We start from the raw sequence: 13,353 nt of genomic DNA, 5'->3' as shown, positions 1-13,353 counted from the left end.
ATTTGGCACTGTGGTCCCTGTGAATCCTCTTAAGCTTACCCAAGACACCTGATTGAAACAGATGGTTGCAAGCAAATGCTTCCTACTGCATTTGTTAGCAGCTTAGCTTTCAAAGCATTTCCAGATCTGGTGACATCTGAGTGCTTAATGCTCTGTACCTCCTCAGGTTCGCATTCAAGAGACGCAGGCCGAGCTGCCCCGGGGCAGCATTCCTCGAAGCATGGAAGTGATCCTGCGTGCAGAAGCAGTGGAATCTGCTCAAGCAGGTGACAAATGTGACTTCACAGGATCACTGATTGTTGTGCCTGATGTGGCTCAGCTGTCAACACCAGGTTTGTTGCGACTGCTCATCACCTCGATGCCGTGCAGCTTGTTCTGGTTGCAGCTGTTCTGACTCTTATTCTCTTGGCAGGGGTTCGTGCAGAAACTGGCTCACGGGTTAGTGGGACGGAGGGCTATGAAGCTGAAGGAGTCCGGGGACTTCGTGCCCTTGGAGTCAGGGAGCTGTCCTACAAACTGGTCTTTTTAGCCTGTTACGTTGCACCAACAAACCCACGGGTGAGTCTGGGAATAAAATAGATAGAAAGTTATTGATGATTTCTGCTCTGTATTCTTACCTCAAATTACAGGTTGAGGGTGTACAAAACTTTAAATATGTATGTGTACCAACCTCGTGTGCATTACACAATTTTCAGAATGTAGAAATTTCTTGCCTTGTTCCAGAGCAATTGAAGATCTTTTAAGTTCTGATTCAGGCAAGATTTAGTCAAAGGAAGCTGTACTGCTGGGGTTTTTTGTTCTATTTTTACTTTCTGAACAAACAAGCACCTCTTGTCTTTTTGCCCATGGACGGAGCTTAGACTCCATTTGCTCCCTATGGAGCTGTCTGTGCTTCTTAGTGTTCTAAGAGTATAAGATGATGAACTTCCTTAGCCTATGATTCGTCTTCATAAATGCATTCTTCTACCCAGTTTAGAGGGCGAGTTTGTGTAAGCTCTGGTGTGCAGTACTTGCATTCAGTCATGATCGTGTTTGTCATGGTTTTATTTTTATTCTTTTGATTTCCCTTGTTTAGTTTGGTGGAAAAGAGCTTCGAGATGAAGAACAGACTGCAGAAAGCATTAAAAACCAAATGACAGTGAAAGAGTGGGAAAAGGTGTTTGAAATGAGCCAAGATAAAAACCTCTATCATAATCTGTGTACCAGCCTCTTCCCCACTATCCATGGTAAGACTCCAGTTGTAGCTTCAGGGATTTCAGTTGTGACATATGAGTTCTTTTTGATATCTGTGTAGCACCATTTGGGGAATTCTTGAGGCTCTATATCACTGATCTCAAACGCTCCCCTTCAGAACTGGTTACGCTAGAAAACAGAGAGCCAAATTCCTGCAGACTTACATGAAATCATTAGGGCCTGCACAAGTAGACAAAATGATTGGTTTTGCTATTGGTTCATTTACTATGAAACTTTACTCTTTATATTTGCCTTTTTCAAAAGACGTAGGAGTTCCTAATCTGTACATTGATGTACATAGATGTGCATGCATATATGTTTGCTGCTGCTTCTGGCTCAGAACTTGTTTGAGGACTCGTGTCTGAGAAGTTCAATCAGTGGACTTTTGTCCATGTTCTGAGCTGTGGTAGCATAAAGAATCCAGCTGCCTTCTGAGCCCTTCTTCCCTGAAGGTGTATCAAGTTCATAAATGCAGTTTTAGTGGAAGTTTAGGAAACAGGTAAACTCGGAGCAGATGTGCCCAAGTGTTTTGAAGTTTCCTTAAAATAGGAAATATGTGTAGTTGCACGTGGATTTTTAGCTGGGTGTTTTCTCTGGGGCAGGTAATGATGAAGTGAAACGTGGTGTCCTGCTGATGCTTTTTGGAGGAGTTCCTAAGACCACTTCAGAGGGCACTTCGCTGCGTGGGGACATCAATGTTTGTGTTGTTGGTGATCCCAGTACAGCCAAGAGTCAATTTCTAAAGTAAGAATCTCTTTAAAACTCGATGTTTAAATACTGACCAGTGTGACCAGAGCTGTAGATGTGTACTGTGCCTTTTCTACATTAAACAGAGAAGAGAGAAGTAAAATAGTTGAGAAAATTTTCCAGTTGTTTGGACAGTTATTTGAATAGAGTTGAAGCAAATGCAACAGTTCCCTGTGGTAATTACAAGTAGTTGAATTAAGAGTTTGTTTCTGTTGTTGTTTAGGTGATTAGGAAAGTATGGTTTATTCTATGTCTTTGAAAGTCACTGAATACTAAAAATCACACAAAATAGCACATCTCAAAATATTAAATTAAATTGTTATTTTCTTCTCGCTTGTTTTAGCTTAGTCTAAGTTGGTGCGTCCCATCACTTTGTTCAGCTAGAGAGCTATTAGAGCTGCACAGTAATTATGAAATAATCTTGTCTATAATGCTGCACCTTAAACTATAATCTTTTTTTTTTTTTACTTGAAATTCTACTTAATATGGTTTTATTTTGTTACGATGCTCATTTATCACTGCATCTTTCTCCACAAGGCTGAGGTCCCTGCAGCACACACTGCATCTCAGAAATATGCAGACACCAAAAGCTGCTTTAAGCTGCCTGCAGGCAGTACAGCTGCTTCAGGCTGCCTGTGGTCAGCCTAGCTGCTTCCTGCTGTGGTGTGCTCTTCTTTTGTGCTGACTAACGTTTACCTGACCCGTGAGGAGCTGTGTTGGCTCGTGAAGTCAGCAGAAAACTTGTGAGAGGAGGTCTGGATTGCTTTTTCTGCTGGTGTAACCAGGCTGTAGTTAGATAAGGATTAGTTCCCAAGGTTCACTCAATTGTCATTACTGATAGGAGGACCTGCCTAAACATCAGTTGCTTCCTGAAGGGATGAGTCCTGGCTTTAGAAGTTGAAAGCAGTGATTCCTGAAAGTTACTGTGTTTCTGCAGGTTTTGGTCTGTGTGCTTAAGTTCGTGCAACACAATTCTGCACTGTTGCTTTTCTCCATAGGCACGTGGATGAGTTCAGTCCTCGTGCTGTGTACACCAGCGGGAAAGCCTCCAGTGCTGCTGGTCTGACAGCAGCTGTTGTGAAAGATGAAGAGTCACATGAATTTGTCATTGAAGCTGGAGCACTGATGTTGGCAGATAATGTGAGTCCAGGAACCCAGTTCCTGCATCCTTGGAATTGTTGTAATTGATGACTAAAGACCCCAGACTGTCTTAAAGATTCTTTTGTTCCAAAAGTTTTTGAAATGAGCCACCTGCTTTTTATTATTCACTGCAGGGTGTGTGTTGCATTGATGAATTTGACAAAATGGACATGAGGGATCAGGTAGCCATTCATGAAGCAATGGAGCAGCAGACTATATCCATTACTAAAGCTGGAGTAAAGGTACTTTGTGCTATTCCTTTGGCTGTGTGGTCTACAAGATTGCCCAGGTGTGTGTGTGGTACACTCTGATCTGGCGTTGTCTGTCAGATTTTCATGGCAGCTCTGCAGCTGCCTCACTGTGGCAGGGAGAGAGAAATCATTTACCTGCAAAGTTTCTGGGCCTTGTGCTCCTCAAGAATCAGATATTTTACTGAAAGGAGAAAAGAGACAGCGAGCAGGAAAGAGAAAATGGGAATTAGTGTGGGAAAATCCCCCCCCTTGAAATAAGCCTGAAATGGTATAGATTTGTTTTTTTGTAGAAATATTCATAGATATGCACTATTTGAAAGCAAGGTGATTTGAATAGCAGTTTTAAGGGCTTATAAGTTCAATAATGATGGAAGGTGTGTAATAACGTTGAAATATCGAATCATTATGCTGTGTATCAGGGCAGGATGATACAATGTTGAAGCTGGTTAGAAAGGATTGGTTAGAAGAGTTTGGACTCTTCTGAAGAGCCTTTGTTGTAATGTGCTAATTAAGTTCTCTAGAAGATGGTACACTGATCTTTTCAAATTACAGTACATTGGTTTAGCGAGTGGTTTATGTCTTTTTTTTGTTTGTTGATTTCTTTGTCAGGCCACCCTGAATGCCAGAACCTCCATTTTGGCTGCAGCAAACCCAGTTGGCGGGCGCTATGACAGATCTAAGTCACTGAAGCAGAATATAAACCTGTCAGCACCCATCATGTCTCGGTTTGATCTCTTCTTCATCCTTGTGGATGAATGTAATGAGGTAACTTTGAGCAATTGTAGAATAACTGATATCAGAAAAGCCCTTTGGAGGTCTCTAGTCTGTTCTTTTGCTCAGCACATCACTGTTGAGTATGTGGCCAAGACCTGGTGAATTCTGAGCATTCTGCAGCCTCTTCAGGAGCCTCTTTAGCAATGTTGGATGCTACAGTGTGGATTTTTTTTGTTGCTGTTGTTTCTTAAACTATGAGTTATATCTAATCATAACTTCAGTTTACGTCTGTTGCTTCTTTTCTGATAGTACTTTCAAAAACAGTTTACTTTCATCGCATCTGTAAACAGACATTTCCCTCGTACATAACGTGCTCCTGACCTCTGCCCATCTCTGTGGCCCTCTGCAGTTTTAGGTGAAGCTGGTCTTGTGAGAGCCTCTTGCTTCTGCTTTTTTTCTTTGCAAAGTTAAAATCTGGCAATATAATTTGAATATGCTCTGCTGAATACAAGGACACTGCCTTTTCTTCTTGTGATGATTTGACCTGCAAACTCAACAATAGGCATTTTACAAACTGCTAGTCACTGAGTTAAGATGGCTACCACCTGTCTGTGTGGCGTTTGCCTTGGGAGCATACAGAGATTAATGGTGGGTCAGTACGATTCTTTCCACTGCTTTGCTCAGCGCAATGATGTAATTAAGAAGGGGCTGTTGAAATAGATAGAGCAGGCTATAAAGAAAGCAAGCAGTTCCCACGCTGCAAAGTGCTGCTTTCTGCCTGTTCTATGGCTAACTTGTAACCCAGGAGAATTCCAAGAGGTTGTAAATCCTAAAACTGCCTTTCATTCATTCTTGGCTGTTTGCTTGTACTATAAATCTTCAGGGCATTGTCTGGGTCTTCTGGCAGAGTGTCCTTCTTCTGGAAAGACCAGCTCAGCCATGAGGAGTGTGAGGGAAGGGGATGGGAGGAAGAATATAGCCGTTGTTTTGATGTTTGGCTGCTGCTGTGAAAGAGATCTAACAGAGCTCTGATGTCCCAGGTGACAGATTATGCCATTGCCAGACGCATAGTGGATCTGCATGCCAGAGTAGAAGAATCTGTTGATCGTGTCTATTCATTAGATGATATCAGAAGGTACCTGTTGTTTGCGAGGCAGTTTAAACCAAAGGTAATTCCACTTTCTTGTGTAAGTTACTCCATATGAGAAAGCTCCCTTTATTGAGTTTTGCAAGCTTCCATTTCATTTCCATGTGGAGGGTAGTTTGTTTTCTTGATGGATGTGTATATGTGCAGGCAGAGTCAGGTTAAAAAGCATGTATGCAAAGCTGTAGCCAGTGTTAGTACTTTGTATGCAGAATGAAAGGTAAACAGACAGAACAGTCTGGTAAAGACAAGCATGAATTGTGCTTAGAAGCAAGTCAATGGAATAGAAAAAAAGAATTGATTAAAAATCTGTATAATAATTGGTGAGTCATAGTACTTACTGTAATATAACTGTTACTGCAGTCGTTACTGCAATATAATTCTAATCTGATGGTCATTCTATTTATGTGTGCTGTGTGTGATAGAATAGAGTATTTTGGAGAAAATCTGTAGCTGGTACAGAAGTCTTATCTAATTTCAGAAGCATAAACTTCAGTGCTTTTGACACGGCAAACTGTCTTCCCATCTTATCTCACAAAGATATCTAAAGAGTCTGAGGACTTCATAGTGGAGCAGTACAAACGCCTTCGGCAGCGTGACGGCTCTGGAGTGACCAAGTCCTCCTGGAGGATCACAGTGAGGCAGCTGGAAAGCATGATTCGCTTGTCTGAGGCTATGGCCCGCATGCATTGCTGCGATGAGGTATTGGGTTTTTGATGGAAGTTTATAAATGTTGTGGGAGTTCTGGCTTTTTGACCAGGGTATTTTATGTATTTAAATTCTGTGAGTGAAGAGGAGAGCTGGGATCATGCTTTCGCTTGTGACGTGATCGTGCTCGGCCTGAATTTGTGTACCAGGAGCACTGCTTCCTAAAAACAACAACAAAAAAGCACCCAGAACACAACAAAAAGCCAGAGATCATTGGCTCCAGTTGAGAACATGCATATTTTTGCATGACTGTTGTATCAGGGCTCTCAGCCTTTTACCTGTCAAATCGTTCCACAGAGGAGGGACAGTTATTGATTACTACCAGCCAGGACTGCTGGTGCTGCCTTCTCTAATCTTGCTCAGTTTATAGTTTCTCACAGTTTGCTCTGACCAGCAATCTAAAATGCCGGGGTTGTTTAAGGTGTCTGAACCCCCGTAAGAGTATGCAGAGAGATCCAGTCAGGCACGTGTTTGTGATGTGAGCTCTTCCTCTGTCAGCCACAGTTGAAATGCATGTTGTGTTATGACCCTTAACTGCAGTATGGCTGCACATGACACACGTGATAGAAACCTACACACTGGTTGTATAATAAGGTCATCCACTGGATTCTTTTTAATTAAATTCACCTTAGAAAGAAACAGACAGTTTTTAGTATGGTTCAGCAAGAAAAGATTTCTCTGGTTTTTGCTTTTCAGTTCCATAGGAGGATCTCATTAATTATAACTTTTTTCACTGTCCGTGTTTTGAGCCATATCTTTCATGTTTCATGCTCTGCTGATCTTTCTTTGAATGAACTAAAATTTGTTGTCTCCACATGATAACTAAAGCCTGAAACGTTCCATCAGGCTGCTTATTTCCTCCATAACTTTACGTGAATGCAGAATACTTGTAGCAGGATGTAATGTAAGTTGTGGGGTCTTTACTGCTCACAATTAGTTAGGTGAGATGGGTACAAAGACTATCACGATCAGGGTGAATTTTTGGAGCTACCAGAATGTGTATTTTTTTAAATCTTCCCCAGGTTCATCCCAAGCACGTGAAGGAAGCTTTCAGGCTTTTAAATAAATCCATCATTAGAGTTGAGACACCTGATATCAATCTGGACCAAGATGATGAGCAGGAAATGGAGTACCAAGAAGAGCAAGACGGAGTCAATGGTAAAATATTTGTGGAGAACTTTTCCAAGGGGAAACGTACCTCCAGTTCTTACAGCTTACCTTGTTTGTGTGTATGCTTCTCTTCAGTTTCCCACCTGTTTTTCTTCTCACAAGGTCTAGGAATCTTAGCTCCTTCACTCTCTTACTTTAGCCTTCTTGTGTGCTCCACTTGCCTGACTGGTGAGTGCAGCACTATTTAGTGGCTCAGATGAGCCAGCTGAAAGGCATTACAGAGTTGATCATGTGTCCAAACAGGGGAAGCAGAAGCTCCAGCTGGGGTCAATGGTCTTGTGAATGGGATAAGTGGCCATTCTGAGGACGTGAACAAGGATGCAGCACCCAAAGCTTCTCTTAGGCTGGGCTTCTCTGAGTACCGACGAATTTCTAATCTTCTTGTGTTACACCTCAGAAAAGCAGAGGAAGGTAAGAATTGTTAAAAAGTTGGCAGACTGAGTAGCATCACCACGTGTGAGTTGTCTCTTTGCTGACATTTACGAGGGAAGGATGAATTCTTAATCTTTGTGTGATGGTGATCTTTCGTCCTTACTCAGAAAAAGGTGCTACAAGTCCTCGTTGCTGCTTGTTCTTGAAGCTTCAGTCTGATGTGTTTGCTGGGCTGCTCGTGTAATTTGTGAACCTCATGGATGCATACAGCTGGAGGATGAAATTCTCAATCTGTCTCAAATTAAACCATGATACAGCAGTCTTCTGTACAAAACATGTTTCAAGAACAGCAAGGGAGCCTGACAGGCTGTTGTGTGATAATCTTTTCAGCATTATAACTGTTAACACAGAAATCCTTTTCTTTCATGATTTGAGAGGTATCATACTGTAGTAACGCTTATTCTAATTATGTGGAACGGTATTGTAGTGAGATTTTTTTTAAGTATAACTTTTATTTGCAGAAGAGGATGACTCGTCATTAAAGAAAAGCGAACTTATTAATTGGTATCTGAAGGAAATAGAATCTGAAATCGAATCGGAAGAAGAACTAATAAACAAAAAGAAGATCATTGAGAAAGTCATTCACCGACTTACACATTATGTGCGTACAAAGATGTGTGCGTGGAGAAGAAAGGCTTTAAGATACATTGCACTGATTCATTTTGAGCAGAATTTCCTAGTTGAGAAATACGTTTTGTGCTCTCATGTTGCTGGCTGATGCAGAATAAGTGCCTTTCTTGTTTAATATTTGTTAAAAATAGGTACAGACAAGACACAGAAATGAATTAGAAGCATGTATTAGTAAGAGTTTGAAGTGCTGTTTTATTTTCTGCTATGTGTTTATAGACATGTAAGTGCTGATTTGCTGCATGTCTTTAGTTTTGGTTGCAGTAGCGTGCAGAAATACAAACAGAACATCTTAGTTCTTGTGTCTTACATAACACAGAGCTCTGAAGTAGAAAATACTACTTCCCAGAATCAAAATGTGTATTTGCAGAGAAGTTACTCATTTAACATTTTGGGATTTTTGAAAGAAAAAAACACTTGCCATTTTTAAAAGAATGAAAATGAAGCCTTCCCAGAAACCAAGCTATGTGTAGGTAATTGTTGAAATCAGGAACTTATTAGAGTGAATTCACAGGTAGAAGGGTTAAATAATTCATCAGTAAGAGGTGCTGCTAGTAGAAACAGGAGATGTCTTTTGAAAAAGGACAAACAATCCTTTCTGTTCTTGTTGGAATACATTTTTTTCTCTGTTGCAGGACCACATTCTGATCGAACTGTCCCAGTCAGGCCTGAGGGGTTCCAAAGAAGAGGAGACTTTTGATGAAGACCCATACCTGGTTGTCAACCCCAACTATATGCTGGAGGACTGAGGGTTGAGAGCTGGACTGTAGAACTGACTAGTGGCATGTTGGGAAGTGGATTCTTTCTGCATTCTTGCAATGGTTGCTGTATAGCTAGCAAATTTGCATCAGTGCTTTAGTTTGGAGTGCACCAGTATGCAGTTGGTGACGTATGGTTGATCATACACACTGAGCAGACCTGGGAATTCTTAAAGAAATAACATCAATTAATTTAATTACTACTTGTGGGTTTCACCATCATCACCCAGATGCAGAGAAGACTCATGCAATAGCTCTTTTTAGTGTCAAGTGAAGTAGGCACTTCTGTTTTAAATGAGAGGAATTTTCTTCTTATATTCATTGTTGTTTTATTGTGTTTGGTAGACTTTTTATGCTGTGGGCTTTTGTTGCTTCTCTTACTAACGTAAATAAAAGACCATTCAGTGTTTGGGGGTGGATTTGTTGTTACTGGTATGTGGGGTTATTTTCTACGACTGTGTTTTGAGACTAAAAAATTAGTGATCTAAACCCTTTGTATCCTGGCAAAGATAGAATTTGCTCCATGATAGCTGCTGTTTTAGGAAGTATTTAAATGCCAGTAACAGATAATGAAAACTGATTCCTGCTTTTTCTTTTTAGATACAATAAAGCTGTGCATGCTCCTGTTGCATATATAGAACAGAAAATTTAAAACAGTTGAGCCCAAAGCAAGGCTTTTAGGTCAGGATGGCAAAACCCTCCCAACTAGAGGAATGTCTTGACCCGTAAGTGACTTGAGCAGTGCCTTTGTTTGTGAGGGGTTTTTAGGAGTGCATTAGTAAATTTGTTTACAGATAATTGTATAAGAAAATTCTGCTTAAATTTATATTGGTCTCAGTTATGTGCTGTACAGCATGGGATTATTACATTATTTTAGAAGACAAATATTCAGATATTTTTAATTCTTATCAACCTGATACCAGCTGCTATGAAAGATTTGTGAAAGCTCAAATAATGCCATGATATTTTAAGTACAGCTAGTGTAGACTGACTGTTTCTAAGTCCGATCCAGAAATGGAGCTGCTCTGTGGGGCAGTTGTCTTGTTCTTGTCAGTCTGTACCAGCTTTGGGATAGATGGGGAATTAGCTCAGAACTTTGTTGCCACTGCTGGCCCTCTCCCAGTCAGTACACAGGGTGCATCTGCAGAACCACATCCTACCCAAAGAAGCTCTGGGCCCTGCTGTGTCTGAAGCCCACAATGACTTGTGACTCAGCAAGGTCTTGGGATTTCCCTGCTGTGATTTCCCACCTCTCCCACACACTACAAGTCTTTCCTGCCATGGACATGCAGTCTTCCCTAGGGGGATGTCAGGATGGCATAGGGAAGGATTTTTGTGTGTGACCTTTCCATTAATAGTTTGTCATGAGGTTAAACTGTAATTTAAGGTGGAAAAATGTATATTAATATTTGTTTAGAAAGATAAAAGCATATATAAAATGTCAATTTCCAGCTTATCTTAAGTTTTTGCACTACAGAATACGGAATTTTGTAATGTATTAGGAAATCAACTTTTCAAACTAGAACATAAATATATTGGATCCTTTTAGCATGTTAAAAGCTACAGTCAACATTTGGGTGTGTTATTTTTACTGTAATTTCAAGGCTCAGCTTTTTGGTTCCAAGAATTTGTGAACAGTTTAATATTGTACCAAACAAGAATGCAATTTGAGTTAATAGAAAAGATTGTAAGTTGATGTTGTGACCTTTGTCTCATCTGTGCTTCAACTCCTGGTGAGTAAGGGAATAACAAACTCCAATTTGAATGCTAGCAAGTTTTGGGAGCAATGCTGTCAATCCAAGGCAGCAGAATACTTCTCTTAATGCACTTACAGAGGTAAATACTATTTCAAATGTGTAACTTTTTAAATGCAGCCTCTGGGATTTACACCTTAGTCTCTTTTTCCAGTACACCATCCTGCGTTTGCTGAGAATGGGAATTATCTTCCTCCTCTCCATGATGTGTCCATTTAGCCTTCCACATGTTACTGCAGAATTTCTTCATCAGGAGTTCCTAGAGTTGTGCTGAAGGTGACATTATACATTGCTTTTGGAATTCATTTTGTTAGCCTGTATTAGATGAGTAATTTATACATAGTCCCAAATAATCTTTATTGCACTGTCAGTTCAAGCCAACTAAGTCAAATGCTTGCTCACTTCAATGTATTAATCTTCTGACCCTGAACTGATTTTAATTAGTGACTAAATTGGCCTCCTTGTTTTGCAACCATTAAGTAAATAGTGTAGGTGCTGTATTATTGTTTGATATAACATTTGGAAGTTAGTTATACCATATTTTTCTGCTGCCAGCCCTTAGAGCCAGTTTCTCCTGAACTTTAAAAAGCCCAGAAACTGAAGAGATAGAACTAGGAATGACAAATGAAGCAAAGCAGGGAAGCAAGGAATTGGGTAAGCTACTTATGGCAATGGAGGCCCAACAGAGGCTTGTGGAAGCTCCCTGTCGTACCAGTGCCAGTTCTGAGAGAGATTTACTTTGTATGTATTTCTGGTGGAGATCAAATGTGGACACTTAAGAGTTGCTTTGTACTTCAGTTGCATGAACACCCAGTATTTTGGTCTGGTAGTTTAGCTGTTAGTTATGAAAAATGGGGAAGAAAAGTGATGGTTTCCAAAAGAAAATTACTGGAAAGTCAAAGTTGGAAAGGATCACTGCACATCTTTTATCCAAGCTCTTGTTGGCATCAGAGCCATCGATTAGATTGTCCTGTACCAAACTGAGTCTTGAATGTTCCCAGCATGGGAAATACTATCACTTCTCTAGGTATCCTGTTCCTGTTTTTCCAATGCCCTGTGTTTCTAACATTTCTAACTCCTGAAGCACCAGGCTTTGCTGTTTAAACGTTTTCTCTTAAAACAGAAAACCCAATCATCAAAACAAAAACCTCCAGGTTTCTGACAGTGGCTTTATTGCAAGCATCTGCTGCTTTAACTGTGGAGTTGTGACCAATGCCTTTAATACAAGTACAATCGTATTTAAAAAAATATCTAAATAATCAAGTGATCCCACTGTGCTTAATATAAATAGCATGAAACAAATCCAAGAGAATGTTTAAACTGCCTTATATTTCTAGATTGAAGCCTAAATTCCTTACAGATTTGCTAAAGAGCCATAGGTTCTGTAGAGGACATGGATTCCCACTTCTCTTTGTTGTCTGCAGAGGTAAATCATTGCAGTCCAAATGTTCCTTAGTCTGACTATGCATACTTCAAAGGTGGATGTTACATTTATGGAATTAAAAGACTCATAAATGTTGCAAGCTGTACTGTGCTGTCATTGGGCACTGTTTGCAATAACATTTCTCTGCAACTTTTTTCCCATAAACTGCATCTCAGCTAAAGCTACATTTTATTAAAAACAACTGCCCCCCTGCAGCAGTGATTTTCTATGTTGTTAATAACTCACCCTAAGGACAGGGAGATATTTGTTCTTCATTATACTTTCTTTCTTTCCTCTGCTCTCTTTTGGTAAGGAGGAAATGTTTTCTTCCTACTTCCTCTTTCCTTACAATTCTGTATGCATCATAGGGAGGAGGGATATTTTTCTGGAGTTAACACTGCTGTACTCAAAAACTAACAGCAGGTGGTGCAATATATAAGGTTCCTATTCGATCTTGTTAAGTTCATTGTGGCTGGGAGGGAAAGAGTGCTTAAGTGCTCAAAACAGGCACAATGTTCCAACAAGTTTTTTAAGGCTCCTTAAAAATATAAAATAGTCACCTGAGCATCGAACAGAGTTCAAGTACACAAATTACAGGCTTTGTATATGCAGGAGGTTGTCAACTGTGAGTAAAAGCAAAAGTTTAGAGACAGTTTCTACTGTAATTTAAATAATACTGAAAGTATTTCTTTGCAATGATAAGTTGCCCAGATAATTCCACTGATGTTTTATGCAAAAACTAGCTTTTAAGGGAGGTGAAGTGGGAGACAACTGGTTTTTCAATATAGTTTCCTTATAGTTATGTAGAATTTTGTTTAGTTAATTGAAACTTGTGCTGCATTTAGGCAGCACAGATAGTGGTTCTCAATAACACGATCTCAACTCTTCGATTTTGCTGTATTTGCATGTAGAGCTGTGAAGTTATCTCCTTGTTGCAGCAATTTGGGTAAGAGATCTCTGTGCACTCACCCTACTGACAGATAAAGTATTCTCAAGGCTGAAGGAAAAAGTACTTTGGTTAGCAATAAAATAATACTGTTATTAGCATGGGGACACACAGTGTATCTGCTTCTTGAGTTTATGTAACAGCAACTGTAACAACAACTTTTCCAAATGGAGGTAAGATGCTGCCTTCTCAGATTTCCTTCATGCACCCAAGAATTACAGCACAAATGTGCCTCCTCATTGGTGACACCAGCCAAGGTGTCACCTGGTGACACCAGGCATTGGTGTCACTAGCCACAGCCAAGTA

The 13,353-nt window shown here is 40.2% G+C and overlaps 1 protein-coding gene across 1 annotated transcript; it reads left to right on the top strand.

The window, feature by feature from the left end:
- Positions 1 to 166: 166 nt before the first annotated feature.
- On the top strand, positions 167 to 10,581 carry LOC122169408 (DNA replication licensing factor MCM6; the record flags this gene model as incomplete). The annotated part of the gene is made up of 13 exons (XM_042835540.1): positions 167 to 332; positions 413 to 558; positions 1,076 to 1,226; positions 1,836 to 1,977; positions 2,979 to 3,120; positions 3,255 to 3,362; positions 3,981 to 4,136; positions 5,126 to 5,254; positions 5,770 to 5,931; positions 6,960 to 7,095; positions 7,351 to 7,518; positions 8,001 to 8,140; positions 8,802 to 10,581. Coding segments are annotated over 13 exons (1,860 nt in total), but the record flags the coding sequence as incomplete, so codon positions are not given.
- Positions 10,582 to 13,353: the final 2,772 nt, after the last annotated feature.

The sequence above is a fragment of the Centrocercus urophasianus genome, unplaced genomic scaffold (assembly GCF_019232065.1).
Source record: "Centrocercus urophasianus isolate 14NV4802_14NV808 unplaced genomic scaffold, USGS_Curo_1.0 seq_534, whole genome shotgun sequence".
In the NCBI taxonomy this organism is placed as follows: Eukaryota; Metazoa; Chordata; class Aves; order Galliformes; family Phasianidae; genus Centrocercus; species Centrocercus urophasianus.
This window is presented reverse-complemented; position numbering and strand designations above follow the sequence as displayed.